This window comes from Hippocampus bargibanti, linkage group LG06, assembly GCF_051943395.1.
Source record: "Hippocampus bargibanti isolate YZ-2025 linkage group LG06, ASM5194339v1, whole genome shotgun sequence".
Classification (NCBI taxonomy): Eukaryota; Metazoa; Chordata; class Actinopteri; order Syngnathiformes; family Syngnathidae; genus Hippocampus; species Hippocampus bargibanti.
The window spans coordinates 25,560,081-25,576,742 of record NC_142739.1 but is presented as its reverse complement, the minus strand read 5'-3'; the positions used below and the strand labels follow the sequence as shown (position 1 = coordinate 25,576,742).

At 37.2% G+C, this 16,662-nt stretch overlaps 2 protein-coding genes and 1 long non-coding RNA gene across 3 annotated transcripts; 1 reads left to right on the top strand and 2 right to left on the bottom strand.

The window, feature by feature from the left end:
• Positions 1-838: 838 nt before the first annotated feature.
• dnase2 (deoxyribonuclease 2, lysosomal) lies at positions 839-9,455 on the bottom strand. Its single transcript, XM_088998709.1, has 7 exons — positions 9,290-9,455; positions 7,528-7,625; positions 7,269-7,431; positions 6,141-6,213; positions 3,902-4,066; positions 2,682-2,876; positions 839-1,437 (listed from the first exon to the last, which is right to left on the bottom strand). Exons 2-7 carry the CDS (start codon positions 7,623-7,625, stop codon positions 1,058-1,060), a joined length of 1,074 nt encoding a protein of 357 aa, XP_088854835.1. The 5' UTR covers positions 9,290-9,455; the 3' UTR covers positions 839-1,057.
• LOC148896998 (uncharacterized) lies at positions 3,958-13,317 on the top strand. The gene is made up of 3 exons (XR_016115291.1): positions 3,958-4,098; positions 7,714-7,793; positions 13,083-13,317. It is a non-coding gene; the product is annotated as an uncharacterized LOC148896998 (long non-coding RNA).
• Positions 11,346-16,118, bottom strand: LOC148896997 (uncharacterized). The gene is made up of 4 exons (XM_088998710.1): positions 15,828-16,118; positions 14,426-14,588; positions 13,324-13,550; positions 11,346-11,685 (listed from the first exon to the last, which is right to left on the bottom strand). The coding sequence occupies exons 1-4, from the start codon at positions 16,008-16,010 to the stop codon at positions 11,545-11,547; spliced, it is 714 nt and encodes a 237-aa protein (XP_088854836.1). The 5' UTR covers positions 16,011-16,118; the 3' UTR covers positions 11,346-11,544.
• Between the last annotated feature and the right edge of the window lie 544 nt (positions 16,119-16,662).

The following is a 16,662-nucleotide window of genomic DNA, read 5'->3' as shown; positions in this document are numbered from 1 at the left end:
ATCCGACCCTGTTTGCATGTAATTTTCTCCGTGCGTGCATAGAAATAGTATCGATATAACCGGGACTATCGATATATCCGATATCGATATAACGAGACTTTACTGTATATATATAGTAAAGTCTCGTTATATCGATATTCTCGGGAGTCGGAAAAAATATCGATATAACCGGACTATCGATATATCCGATCCTGCGGCATGTAAATTTTCTCCTTGCGTTCATAGAAATAGTATCGTAATAAGCAGTACTATCGATATATCCGATATCGATATAACGAGACATTACTGTATTTATATATATATATATATATATATATATATATATATATATATATATATATATATATATATATATATATATATATATATATACAGTAAAGTCTCGTTATATCGATATTCAAGGGAGCCCGAAAAAATATCGATATGCTTTCCACACGGCGACATTTTGCTGACAAAGCGCACCGCCCCCTCGCTTCTCCTCCGCCTGATTGCGGTTAATGTCCCCCACGGGACTATCGATATATCCGACCCTGTTTGCATGTAATTTTCTCCGTGTGTGCATAGAAATAGTATCGATATAACCGGGACTATCGATATATCCGATATCGATATAACGAGACTTTACTGTATATATATATATATATATATATATATATATGTGTGTGTACATATACATATATATATGTGTGTACATATATATATATGTGTGTACATATACATATATATATACATACATATACATATATATATATATATACATATGTATATATATACACATACATATATATATATATTCAGTGTGTAATTAGCTGAGTGCATTACAATGAAAATGAGCACGTTTTCTGAATGGACTTTTTTATGATAAAAGTAGAGAGTCTAAGATTTCTTACACCGAATTGAATGTTGATGTCATCCTACAACACAATATTCTGTGTGTCTAGCAATTTGAGTGAAAATGACAAAAACCCTGGCACTGGCGTGGACACATTTTTGCACATCGTCTGGCAGTGAATGAGTTAATCCCAATGATGTCCAATTTGTCCAATGGAAAAGAACCTCAACGCAGCGGCCGTTTGCTCCCAGCCCGGCATGGCTGACTCTCGAGCGCGGCGCTCCGATACGCTTTCCACACGGCGACATTTTGCTGACAAAGCGCACCGCCCCCTCGCTTCTCCTCCGCCTGATTGCGGTTAATGTCCCCCACGCAAATCCAGCCGCCGCCTCTTCCTGCCGGCGGTCCCGGCTGGGGGCTGACGGCCCACTTGGAGTGGTCTTTACTGTTGTTATAGGTCAACACGCCGCCGGGGGAAAGCCGGGTGACGTCCAGCACCTTCCAGCCCAGGCTGCAATTGGAAGGCAGGATTCCGCTCGAGTGGATCCAGAACTGGACGAGGAGGTCCGACTGCAGACTGGGGGACACAAACGACTGGTACAGGTCTACGGCGGGAGAAAACGAGGAGATGGGTAAGTGAAACATCCCCAAACTCATCAAACTTGGGCACCACTGGTCTTGTGTTTAGACAGACGCTCCCCAACTTACGAACAAGATACGTTCTGAATGGTCGTTTGTAAAGTGAATTTGTTCGTAAGTTGCTTCAGTGCTATATTTTGTATGGGATGTATGATTAAGGCTTATATAAGTATATTAAAGATTTATATCAGTATGTTTAAGGCTTCTAAAAGTAACCTGTATTGGTTTGTACTGAAAGAGCACTACAGACACTCCCCTACTTACAAACATTCAAGTTATAAACAACGGTACATACTAATATTTTTGTGGGTATGTTGAAAAATTTTCGGACAGTGATGCTCTAAGTTAGAATTTGTATTGCGCGCCTTTTTCAGAGTACAGACGCTCCCAAACTTATGAACGAGATGTGTTCTGAATGGTCGTTCGTAAAGTGAATTTGTTCGTAAGTTGCTTCAGTGCTATAGTTTGTATGGAATGTATGTTTAAGGCTTATATAAGTATGTTTTAGGTTTATATAAGTATGTTTAAGGCTTGTATAAGTAACCTGTATTGGTTTGTATTGAAAGAAGCACTACAGACACTCCCCTACTTACAAACATTTGAGTTACGAACAACAGTACATACGAACATTTATTCAGGTATGTTGAAAATTGTTCCGACAGAGATGCTGTAAGTTAGATTTTGTATTGCGGCCCTTTTTCAGAGTACAGACGCTCCCCAACTTACGAACGAGATACGTTCTGAATGGTCGTTTGTAAAGGGAATTCGTTCGTAAGTTGCTTCAGTGATATAGTTTGTATGGAATATATGTTTAAAGGCTTATATAAGTATGTTTAAGGCTTGTATAAAGTAACCTGTATTGGGTTGTACTGAAAAATAAACATTTCATAAAATATATGCTCTATAAAGATATGTACATGTACAACTGGAGAGCATACTACATGTTACAACAAAAATGTTTGTATGTACCGTTGTTCATAAGTCGAATGTTCGTAAGTAGGGGGAGCATCTGTACTGCGAATTTGGTAGCAATCTGGCAAATGTTTGAGGGCAGTCTTCCCTTTTGAATGACTCAAAGACACTGAACCATAAAATATCCACTTCTAATCAAAATAGCTACCCTCCTGTTTGTTTTGAGCCATGAAAATATTTTATATATCTCCTTATAATTGACATCATTTCCAAAAATAATAGTTTGAAAATGCGTTACCGTCATTGAAGGCGGCTCCTTTGGCAAAGCTGACAAAAGCGCTCCCGCCTTTGGACGTCAGCGTGACACTGCGATTCGTGACTGGAACATGCATGCCGTTTTTGCACACGGCAGCCAGAGCCGGCGCCGCTATGGTGAAGGACGGTGGCACGTCACAGTCGTACACGTTGGGCTGATTGATCTGCAGCTGCTCGCCTGTCGAAGGTTCGTATGAGATCGCTTTTTTAACTCATTCACTGCTTGACGATGTGCAAAAAAAAATTGTCCACTCTAGTGCCAGGGTTTTTGTCATTTAAATAATAATAATAGTAATACATTTCATTTATCAGCGGCTTTCAAAACTCTCAAGGTCACTTTACAGTCACAGGATACATTTTATTGTGGGTGAGCAGCGGCAGCCACACGCGCCAGCGTTCACTCAACAGATAGAGAGCTAGCTAGCTAGCTATTAGATGGATTGGATTGTATTGGCCTTTATTAGTGGAGAAATTTACATTTCACAGCAGCAAAGTTATGAAAGAAATAGATAGCTAATAGTCAGCCAGATAGATCGCCAGCTAGCTAATAGATAGCGAAAAGCCGGCGAGCTAACAGATAGCCAATAGATAGCTAATAGCCAGCCAGCTAGATTGCTAGCTTGCTAATAGATTGACCTTTGTGATGGTCGTTGATGTAGTTGCCTCTTGATGATATCCGAGTGAAGTTGCCGTGCTTTCTTGGCAATAATACCCTCACTCACACTGTCCCCTGATTTTCACCCAAATTCACAGAATATTGAGTTTTAGGACTCCTTCAGGACACATTCAATAAAGCGTTAAAAATCTTATGCTTTCTTCTTTCATCAGAAAAAAAGTAAATTCCTCAGTTGTATGAGTATGGAGTTATCTGAGATTGAAATGGGGGCTAATGTACAAAAATCAATACATACATATAGATTTTTTTCGTGCTTTAACAACACCTGAAGCTGGAACAAAGCTCTGACAAAGACAAAAGACAAATGCCGCCCCTTGGTGGAAGGGGAAAACATTGCAAGAGGTCTGGCCGGCACTTTATCGGCACCCCCCACAAGAAAAAAAAAAATCCTGAACAAATTCGAGAGTGGCGCTCCACGTCATGCTTTTCAATTCCCAAATAAATTCAAGCATGGCATTGAATGAGTTAAAAAAAAAATAATCACTTTTGCTGCATACATTTTTCCCTTTTCTTTATGTGACATTTACCGATGGTGTGGAAGTGCTCCAGCGGAAAGGTGACGCATAGGAAATTCTGTCCGTAAGTGGAGCCGCTGCCGGGATATTGGTAATGGCCCGCTTTTCGTGTTGGAGGGAAGACAGGCGTGCTGTGGATCAGCCAGAAACCTTGAGACTTGTCCAGCAACACCACACCTCCGCGCATGAAAAGAAAATGCAACAAAAAGGTCAGAAACATATTCCTTGGTCAGTCGTATTAAATCAGTGGAATTCCATCAATCATATATGTATTTGGAATTTTCTCTCATGCCATGTCATGCCTTCTTCCGGGAGAAAACTTGAGAATTAGCATAATTAGCATTAAAATTTGCATGAAAAATTATAATTTACAAAATTGCCCCTTAAAGGACAACCGACATCTCCGGACAAGTTGTGTTCATAATTTGTAAAACGGCTTCAAATGACTTCTACTGAGCGTATTTTTACAAAGATAGCTATATTTTACGTTTTAAGACTCGCGCTGAATATTCCGGAAGCCTTGTTTTTGAGTTGGTGACGAGTCCGTACGTGACGTCACTGAAGGAAAGCCCCTGACCGAAAAAAAAAGGACACATTGTAGCAGTCCTTCCATCACGTCAATGCTCGTTTGGTCTCAAAACCTCGTGTTGCACCAGAAAGAGCCAGAAGAGGGCGTCCAAGCTCCATGTAAGGAATTTATCAGCCTGTGGAAATGGAGGTGGCCACAGAAGGTCGCCATTTTGTGCCTCTTTTTTGTTGAGACATCTCCCCTCAATGTTGCCTCATAATGACACAGAATAAATTATTTCATTGATTGCAAACATGTATGCTTTCCTCTTCAGAACTATTTGAATCATATTCATAACTGGATGTGTAACCAGAAAGCATATTCTCCGAATCTGAAGCCATTGTTTTGATTCTCCAGCAATGCAAGACGTCTTGGCGTGACGTCACGAACTGGGGGCGGGACTTTATGAAAATGTCCAATTCGCAGCTCAATTTTTTGGAGATTTTGGACACTTTAAGTCATTTTTATTGGTGTTTTGCATTTGACTAAAAATATCATCCTGCGTGTTTTGGGTATTTTAGATGCTATCAAACGTTTTTCTGATGTCAGTTAAGAAACAAAAAAGTGATGTCGGTTGTCCTTTAAATGAAACCAAGTGCAAAAAAAAAAACTATTCACTTTAAGTGTCCGTAATTCAGCATGTGAATGAATAAATAAATAAAATAAAGAATGAATGAATGAATAAATAAAATAAGAATAAATAAATAACTACATAAATAAATAAATGAGCAGGTGAATACATTAATAGATGAATAAATTAACAGCTAACACAATAGCTATAAATAAATAAAAATAAATACAAATAACTAAATGAATCGGTGAATAAATAGATAAAGAAATAAATAAATGAACAGGTGAATAAATTTATAAATAAATAATAAATATATGAACGTATGAATAGATGAATAACTTAGGAGATAACTCAATAGCTATAAATATATAACAATAAATACACATAAATAACTGACTACATTAATAGATAGATTAATAAATAACTAAATAAATAAAGATATGAATAGATGAAAACATTTCTAGATAAATCAATAAATAGCAATAAATACACAAATAAATAAATATGTAAATAAATGAACAGGTGAATAAATGAATAGATAAATAAATAACTATAAATATATGAATGTATGAATAGATGAATAAATTAAGAGATAACTCAATAGCTATAATAGCTGTTGGCTGTCTAGCTATTAGCTGTTTAGCTGGCTAGCTATTAGCTATCTATCTGGCTAGCTGTTAGCTGGCTATCGGTTAGCTATCTGGCTAGATGTTAGCTGTCTAGCTGGCTAGCTATTTGAGTCATGGAACACATTAGCCATCTAGCTATCTATTAGTGAGCTGGCTAGCTATTAGCTATCTAGCTAGCTTTCTATCTATTTGAGTTATTCCGGGTTGAGTGAACGCTGGCACGTGTGGCTGCCGCTGCTCACCCACAGTAAAACTATCCCATGGCTGTAAAGTGACCTTGAGAGTTTTGAAAGGCGCTTATAAATGAAATGTATTATTATTATTATTATTGTTATTGAAAACATGCCTTTCAGGGGCGGGGCTGGGTGAGTGGCGAGTTCGTCGCAACATGTCTGGAGCCGAGTTGTTGCCGACGGCAACTTCTTGTGCATGTTCTTAAATGTTTCTCCTGTTTAATATCCATCCTGCTCAAGTGGAGCTCACCTTTTGTATGTCCTTTGTGGTTCTGCCCTGACTGATCTTGATCGTTGTAAAGGACATACGCTACTTCAGCTTTCTGGCAAAAAGAACAGGAAGTACACAAAAATAAGGGGAGGCTGTACATTTTAATAATACAGTAAAGTCTCGTTATATCGATATTCAAGGGAGTCCGAAAAAATATCGATATAACCGGGACTATCGATATATCCGACCCTGTTTGCATGTAATTTTCTCCGTGCGTGCATAGAAATAGTATCGATATAACCGGGACTATCGATATATCCGATATCGATATAACGAGACTTTACTGTAATAATAATTAAAAAAAAAATAATAATAATAATACATTTGATTTCTGAGCGCCTTTCAAATCTCTCTAGGTCATTTTACAGTCACAGGATCAGTTTTTTCTGTGGGTGAGCAGCGGCAGCCACACGCGCCAGCGTTCACTCAAGCCGGAATAACTCAAATAGATGGAGAGTTAACTAATAGCTAGCTAGATAGATAGCTAATAGATAGCGAATAGATAGATAGATAGCTAATAGATAGCAACATGAGCCAGCGTTCACTCAACTCGGAATACTCTGATAGAAAGTTAGCTAATAAATAGCTAGCTAGATAGATAGCAAATAGATATAGATAGCTAATAGATAGCAACATGAGTCAGCATTCACTCAACTCGGAATATCTCAAATCGATAGAAAGTTAGCCAGCTAGCTAATAGATAGCTAGTTAGATAGCTAATATATAGCAAATTGTTAGCTAGCCAGGAAGCCAGCTAGCTAGTCAGATAGCTAGCTAGCCAGCTAGTTAGCTATTAGATACTGACTGATAGATAGATGGATAGATAGATAGATAGATAGATAGATAGATAGATAGATAGATAGATAGATAGATAGATAGATAGATAGATAGATAGATAGATAGATAGATAGATAGATAGATAGATAGATAGATAGATAGATGAGCCAGCGTTCACTCAACCCGGAATAACTCAAATAGATAGAAAGTTAGCTAGCTAGCTAGCTAAAGTGCACTTTGAATTAAGACTTGAGCTATCCTGCCTTTAGCCGCGTTTCTCACAAATTATTTTTGCGGCACGTGAGAGCGCCAGAGAGAGCACACACTTACTTCAGTCTGCGAGTAAAGTTGTCCGAGCGTCCTCCCCAGCGCTCCCGTTGTGTCGTTGATGCTCCCCTGGCCGGGCGTCCAGGTGGGGCTCCCCTTGTCCAGCAGCAAATACTTGAAACCTGATTGTGTGCCGTGCTGTTTTGGCAGCTTGTACATGTAAAACCTTCATCGTCAGGGAAAACAAAACAGATGTATTATTATTAGTATTTTATTCTTTACCGGCTGATTTGCATAGTTTTATTGAGTCATTTGTTATTACCAGTCAGTGGCATTTCCCTGGTCATTGTAGCAACTAATTGGGGATGTTGTGCGGCCTCCATGTGGCAAGCAGCATATCAGCAGCAACAGGTAGAACATCTGGAAGAAAGAAAAAAAAAACAATATTGTCAATTCATGACGCTTAATTGCTGGATGAAGAATTTTACTTTGTTTTTGTGTGTTTCAGTGCGCCACATCAACACAGCGATCTGCTTCCAAGAGTTCAAAAACACTTTCATCATTCAATGCGGTATTTCAGTTAACCAGGTGAGCAAAAGACAGAAATGAATAAAAAAATCGATATATTTTGTTATAAAATACATTGCAATTACCTGCATAAAAAAATAAGTGTCCTTGAGACCCCTTGATAATTTTGAGGTGCTTATAAATGAAATGTATTCTGATTATTATTGTTATTATTATTATTTTATTGTTATTGTTAGTAGTAGTATTTTTAGTAGTATTAGTATTAGTTTTATTATTAGTATTATTTTGAAAGGCACTTATAAATGAAATGTATTATTATTATTATTATTATTATTATTATTATTATAGTAAAGTCTCGTTATATCGATATCGGATATATCGATAGTCCCGGTTATATCGATACTATCTCGATGCACGCACGGAGAAAATTACATGCAAACAGCGTCGGATATATCGATAGTCCCGGTTATATCGACATTTTTTCGGACTCCCTTGAATATCGATATAACGAGACTTTACTGTATTATTATTATGCATTTAAATACTGCCCTCTATAGGTTTGGAGGTATAACTGCTGTGAAATGTACATTTCTCCACTGCGAGACCAATAAAGAGATAAACAAATAACTGACATCTTAGTTGCATTCTATAATAATAATAATACATTTCATTTTTAAGCGCCTTTCAAAACTCTCGAGGTCACTTTACAGTCACAGGATAATTTTTTCCTGTGGGTGAGCAGCGGCAGCCACATTCTGTGCAGTTTCTTTTGTTATTATTCTTTTTTTACATCCAGACATTCAATTCCACACGCATTTATATATTTATTTCCTAGTTAGTTAGTTTTATTATTATTATTATTATTAGTAGTAGTAGTAGTATTCTTCAGGCTAATTGAATCAAATTCCTTAATGTAAGTGGCACCTTTCATGAACAATTTGGGTTAAGGAGCGAGAGTTAATGGCAACCGGGGAAGAAGCTGTTTATATTATTATTATTATTATTATTATTATTATTATTAAATTGCGGGCACTGAATGAGTGAATTGCCTTGAATAAAATTGACAACGCAATATTTCCCATTTTTGTCAGCCACTGTCACAATGTGCAATTTGGACAGTCAATGTAAGAAAAGTTTTTTTTTTTTTTTTATAAGGAAAAGTTAAATAACAATCCGATCATACAAATTCAGATAAGTTTAAAAACGCAGCTCTTACGCGTGAAATGCAAATTGCATTGTTGGAAAAAAACATCTCATTTACTTGCTGAATTAAAATTTTAGTATGATATAAATAACCTATTGTTTTGCCCACTACGACAATTATTTTAATATACTTTTCTAACACAGTTAAAACAAGTATTTTACCGGATAAAACTTACATCGTGTATATACGTATATTTTTTGCGAATTACACTTCACATCAAATCGATTCTTCATCGCTTCTACGCCATCCAACAAATGATGTCCAAATGCTGCCATTGCGAGACAACAAAAGTGGAAGTGCGTATTACAAATCGTGAAATATAATGCACGTATAGTTAATGAAATCAACTTACTTCCAAAAGTTGGTCCTCATTCGAGTTGTCTTATCTTGCAATTGGAGCTCTTTGCTTGAAATCGCACTGGCTTGACGTCCCGTTCATTTCAGTTACTTTTTCTGTTGTTTTTTTTTTTTTTTGGAACAATGTCGAAATGCGGAAGTGATAGTGTCTTCTTCTACTAATTTTAAAATCTTAGTTCAAACCAGCGAAACTGCTCACTTCCGCCTCCTGGCGACTTGCTGTTTCGTTTCCCACAGTTTCTGACAGCGATATTAAAATTGAACAAGCATTGGTCATTTTTGTTGCGTTTGTGTAAAAAACATTATAAAATATAAACGAAATGTAAGCATCTTACAATTTAAAATTTTTAAAATGAGAGAAAGTGGAAGCAGAAGCGTCTTTAAAATTGTTTGTTTTGAAATGTACTGAAAAGAATGCAGAAACGGAAGTCTCTTTTTTATCACATATTTTAAAATATGTGATCAGTTGAGATCTAAAATAACACTCAGAGTGAATAATATTTCAATAGTGCAAATGGTTTTCCAAATGCATATCAATCTTGTAATCTGACTGAAAGTTTTCAAAGGTGCTTAGAAATTATTATTATTATTATTATTATTATTATTATTATTATTATTATTATTATTATTATTATTATTATTAGTAGTAGTAGTAGTAGTAGTAGTAGTAGTAGTATTATAATAATAATGCATTTTATTTCAAACTTTTCCTGTGACTGTAAAGTGAGCTTGAGAGTTTTGAAAGGCACTTATAAATGACATTTATTATTATTATTATTATTATTATTATTATTATTATTATTATTGCTATTGCTATTATTATTATCAAGCACCTTTCAACGCTCTCAAGGACACTTTACAGTCACAGACAAGCATGGATACAATAATAACAATATTAGTATTAATGTTATTGTTATTATTGTAAGGGCAGTTACTATTATAAGGGAAGATAATGGTGTAGAATGTTTTGTCTTAATTACTTTTATTAATCAAAATCCCAAACCAAAACAGAGGCAGTTATTCCTTCAGCCTCATTTTGACATAAAATATATTTTTTAAATGCATGTCAAAATATTAGAATTACGCATGTTGGATAGTGAATATTATGAATAAGGTAGTATCTAAAATTTTAGTGTAAAAAGTTAGTGTTGTTGTTTTTTTTTTTTTTTTGTATCGCGATGACTACCTCTCAAGCGTCCCCTTCATTTTTCTTCATTATTTTCCTACCAGCTTGTAAACTAAATGGAAAAAAATGTTCTTTTGGTGTCTTTTGTCAAGTTGGCGAGAAAGTTAAAAACTATTGAAGAGTTGACGATGCTTTTCCAGTCAAGAAGCTTCCTCCTTTTTTTGTGCTTGCCTGACACTTTTTTTTATCGCCCTCTAAATTACTTCCCCTTTTTGGATCACAACATGAAATATTGATTTGAATTTCCCTGAAATGGCGAATGAGGTTTATATGCGTCACTCAACAACACCATACATGTGTCCAAGGACAACCGAATTTGTGTCAACTAGTATCAAATAGTAGTCTTGGTGCAACACAGACCGATTCATCATCGCGTTATGTGTTGTCCTTCTAATTTTGCCATCAACACGGATCAACACGTAGTTTTCAAACCAAACAAAGTACCCAAAATGCATTGTGTGTCGCTTTCTTGGTCAGGGGCGTTCCTTCAGTGACGTCACGTACGGACTCGTCACCAACTCAAAAACAAGACTTCCGGAATATTCAGCGCGGGTCTTAAAACGTAAAATATAGCTATATGCGGTAGAATCTTTGTAAAATACGCTCAGTAGAAGTCATTTCAAGTGATTTTACAAATTATGGACACAACTTATCCGAGGGCGTCGGTTGTCCTTTAAGGAAGTGACACAGCATCCCGCCTTGAGCCCAATATCTCTGTCATCAGTCAACAACAGATGGAGCGAGAACTTCCTCCTGCCTGCCAAATGACTGGACGCAAACATGACAAAAGAAGGTCAAAGTTGACTTACCATGTGCCTCGTCGCAGCTGCACATGATGATACCAAAACCAGTTCCCAACAAAAAAAATAGCACAGACAACATTTTCAGAGATGTGTTTTCCTTTAATGAAATGTTAAACAGAGAACATAAATGCCTCCCCAGCCCTCCCAAGCAGACATTCAAAAAAAGGTGAGCAACTTGGTTAAGTAAGCAAAATTCTAAACCTAAAACACATTTTGTTCACATTTCAAACTATTTTATTGCTGTTGTCGTCATCCTGACGGTCATGTTTGTAGCATGCAAGGCAGTTGAGTCCTCTGCTCCTCCATGCGTCCGCCCTGGACCCTCAGCAGCAACGAGAAGAAGTCATCGTCATCCATGGGGCCCGGAGCCCGGCTACGCTGTTCCTCCAATCTGCCTTGAGCCTGCCCCACCACAATAGCAGCAAAAAAATATATATAAATAAATACAGAAACAAATACATAAATAAATAGTAAATAAATAAATTATAAATAAGTAAATAGTAAATAAATAAATAGTAAATAAGTAAATAGGTAAATAATAAATAAAATAATAATCAATCAATAAATAAATGTATAAATAAATAAACACACGGACACATCTATTATTTGTTTTTATTTATTTATTTATTTATTTATTTATTTATTTATTTATTTATTTTAATGTATTTGGTTTTTCTACTTCTTTCTTTTCTTTCCTCTTCCTTCCATAACTTTGCTGCTGTGAAAAGTACATTTCTCCACTGCGAGAACATTATTATTAATCAAACAGAGACGAATAAAGGTACATCCAATCCAATTAATAAATAAATAAATGCATACATACATACATACAGAAATAGTAAATAATAAATACATAGTTAATAATTAATAAATAACATAAATAAATATAAACACAAAAAATAAGGTACATTGATTGATTATTGTGTGTGCGTTAGATCAAAATACTGTATGACATTGACAAATAGCGGCGTGCTAACATACATATAGTATGCTAACATACAATGTGAAACTTCATAAATAGGTCAACAAAAATTAGAAGAGGCATCATAGTAATTCTTATTAATCAAACTAATTTAAACTAACATACATACTAAGAGAAAATACAAGTCTAATAATACTCTGAAGTATTGGCTTACGAACTTTTCGGTTTACGAACGTTACATTTATGAAAAGTTTACCTTGGCATACAAACTTTACTTTGGCATACGAACTTTTTTCGTACACGGAGCTTCCTCAATGAGTGATGTGTCGTTCGCGAATGAGCCCGTTCGTCTCAAAACAAAATGGCAGCCGACTGTTTTTGTCCTCTATTCCCCGCCCCCAGTCTTCGGTTAAAGCCACGCGATTGGTCAAGCACGCAGCAGTAAGAGGGGTGGTTTAAACATTAAAGAGACATGCAGATGACAGCGAGGGAGTTTCAACTTTGACAGTTCAAAGGCAGAGTGTAGACTGCAAGGTTAAAATATCCCATCAATCAGGCTCCACAAACAATTATAATACCATACCACATTTATTATACATAAAATAAGGTATATTATTTGTAGTTTTAAGTCTTAGAAAATTAGAAAATTATGTTTTATGGGGACCTGGGAACAGATTATTCTCATTTTAATGGTTTCCTATGGGAAATTAATTTTTGGGATACACACTTTTCGCCTTACACACTCTGTCTGGGAACCAATTAAGTTCGTAAGACAAGGTATCACTGTATATATTTTATTGGCTCTGTCGTGTATAACTATCTGTAGCTTATAGTAGTTGGTTACATTATTTGCTTCTTCTTATTATTGATAATTCAGGAGAAAGTCTTCCAGTAGAGCTCAGTGCTGCCACCCCATGTTGTGGCACAAATGTGGTACTACATTAAGAAGAAATGAATGTACAGTGATCCCTTGCTACTGCGGAAAAACGAGTGAGTACTCTGTAAAGCCTTTGGGTGTCGCTAAACCGATGATTTTCATTTTTTTTTTTTTTTAGAGGGGGGGTGTTAAAGACATTCATTTTTCATCCCGAGCAGAAATTCCGTTTGGTTTTTCTGACCTGCGTGGTGAGGATCATATCATAGAGTTGCTCCTTGGCGGCCATCTTGGGTGCTCTCCTAGCTAACGAGAGTTGCTTGAGACTCCCTCGGAAGCTTCGTCCTTTCCACTTGCCCCGGGTTGACCTTTGCAGCTGCGCCCGCTGCTCGTCCAAGCGACGTGCCTGCGCTCTGGCCACCAGTTCGAAAAATTCCTCGCGTTGCAGCGACGTCATGGATGAGAAGATCACTAGCAACAATAAAATAAATAAAATAAAATAAAATGATTGCAGATCACAGACTTTCAAATCCTCTCGGGGATTGATAATATGACGTTGAGCGCCATTCCCGAATTTGTCCGGGTTTTGGTTTTTCTAGCGAGGGTGCCGATAAAGCGCTGGTCAGACCTCTGGCAATTATTTTTTTTTTCTTCCATCATTTGCCTTTTGTCCATATTAGTGATTTGTTCCAGCTTCAGCTGTTGTTAAGCGCTATATAAAATAATATGTATGTATTGTATTTTGTACAGCTGCCCCCATTTCAAGTTTATATAACTCCAGACCCATATAATTTAGAATTTTTTTTTTATGAAAGAAGAGAAGCTAAAGTTTGGTTAATCCAGTTGTCAGATAATAGGATACATTAATTGTAATCACAGTTTGATAAAAATCATATATTAATGGTTGAATCATGAAAACATGTTTAACTCATTCACTGCCAAATGTGCAAAAAATGTGTCCAATCCAGTGCCAGGGTTTTTGTCATTGTCACTCGAATTCCAGGACCTACAAAATATTGAGTTTTAGGACAACATAAATATTCAATGCAGCGTCAGAAACCTTAGACTCTCTTCTTTCATCAGAAAGAACGTTAATTCCTAAATTATATGGGTCTGGAGTTATATGAGCTTGAAATGAGGGCGCCTGTCCAAAATACTATGCATGACATACATATTGGTTTATATAGCGCTTTTACAACAGCTGAAGCTGGAACATTTAAAATGCTCCCCCTTATGGAAGGAAAAAAAAATATTGCCAGAGGTCTGGCCAGCGCTTTATCGGCACCCAAACAAGGGGAAAAAAATGTGTGCTGCCCCTTTAACACCCACTTTGTGCCCGTCTTTACCCCTGTGTGAAGGCTTGGCGGCGTTGGGCTCGGAATGGCATCGCCTCCTCATGCCGCCGTCCAGCATGAAGGAGCAGCGCTGGTCGTTGAGGCGGCGGCCTTCCTGAAGCGTACACAGCAACTCGTACAACGACTCCGGGAAGTCTGGCGACGCGAGGCCGGCCTGAAGAAACAAAAGGAATGTACATGTATTTGGTTATTAAAAAGCACGACGTGAAGCGCCATTCCCGAATTTGTTCGGGTTTTGGTTTTTCTTCGATAAAGCACTGGTCAGACCTCTTGCAATGTTTTCCCTTCCACAAGGGGACAGCATTTCCCTTTTGTCCATGTTAGCGCTATGATACAGCTTCAGCTGTTGTTAAAGCGCTATATAAATCAACATGTATTTTGTACATCTGCCCTCATTTCAAGCTCAGATAACTCCAGACACATATAACTTAGGAATTAACTCTTTTTCACTGATGAAAGAAGAGAGGCTAAGGTTTCTTACGCTGTACTGAATCAACACACTGTGCCTTCTATTTGGAAAAAAGGAACTAACAAACACTTGTTTCTTAATCAGTTTGTTTTTATCATATGCTAGAGTTCATTTATCTATTTGCTATCTATTAGCTGTCTATTAGCTATCTATTTGCTATCCATTAGCTGTGTATTGAACGCTGGCCGCTGCTCACTCAGAGAAAAAAACTTCCTGTGACTGTAAAGTGACCTTGAGACCTTAGAAAGATGCTTATAAATGAAATGTATTATTATTATTATTATTTTATTATTTATTTGCTATCTATTAGCTAACTGTCTGGCTAGCTAGCTATCTGGCTGGCTATCTATTAGTTAGCTAGCTTTCTATCTATTTGAGTTACTTCTGGGTTGACTGAACACTGGCGCGTGTGGCTGCCGCTGCTCACCCACCGGAAAACGTATCCTGTGACTGAAAAGTGGCCATGAGAGTTTTGAAATGTGCTTATAAATGAAATGTATTATTATTATAATTATTATTATTATTAGCTATCTATTTGCTATCTATTAGCTCACTGTATAGATAGATAGAGAGCTAGCTAGCTAATAGATAGCCAGTCTGGCTGGCTATCTGTTAGTTATATAACTAGCTGGCAGCTGTCTCGCTGGCTCTCCATTGGCTATCTATTAGCTAGCTAGCTTTCTGTCTATTTGAGTTACTTCTGGGTTGAGTGAACGCTGGCGTGTGTGGCTGCCACTGCTCACCCACAGAAATTTTTTTCCTGTGACTGAAAAGTGACCTTGAGACTTTTGAAAGGCGCTTATAGATGAAATGTATTATTATTATTATTATTATTATTATTATTATCCTAAAACTCAATATTCTGTGGGTCCTGGTATTCCAGTGACAACGACGCACGTTTGTAGTGTGTTCGTTTACACTAACTTGTTGTACATCCTCCGTATAAATATCGAAGAAATGACGAGCATCTGGGCTTCCCTCCCTCGCGTTCGCTTCCTCATCTTCTTCATCTTCATCATTTAAAGTCTTCTCATTAGTTGCGCCATCTTCATTTCTTGCTTTTTCATCAGCCTCCATCGTGCGCCCGCTCAACTCGGCGCTCGCCATCAATTTTGAACCTTGTAAGGCCGAGCGCACAATCGGAGAAGTGGGATGAGTTGATGGCAGGTGGGCTGGTGCGGGGCAGTGCCCCCTGCAGGTGTCGCCTGATGAAGTGACTTGAACAGGTGTGAAAATGGAGAGTTAGAATTGTCTTGAAAGGACAACCAACATCACTTTTTTGTTTCCTAACTGACATCAGAAAAACGTTTGATAGCATCTAAAATACCCAAAACACGCAACGCAGGATGATATTTTTAGTCAAATGCAAAACACCAATAAAAATGACTTAAAGTGTCCGAAATCTGCAAAAAAATTGAGCTGCGAATTGGACATTTTCAGAAAGTCCCGCCCCCAGCTCGTGACGTCACGTCATGACGTCTTGCATTGCTGGAGAATCAAAACAATGGTTTCAAAGTCGGAGAATATGCTTTCTTGTTACACCTCCAGTTATGAATATGATTCAAATAGTTCTGAAGAGGAAAGCATACATGTTTGCAATTGATTAAATAATTTATTTGTGCCATTTTGAGGCAACATTGAGGGGAAATGTAGCACTAAAAAAGAGGCAGAAAATGGCGACAAAGCTCCGTGTAAGGAATTAATCAGCCCGTTTCCACATGCTGATTAATTCCTTACATGGAGCTTTGTCGCCCTCTTC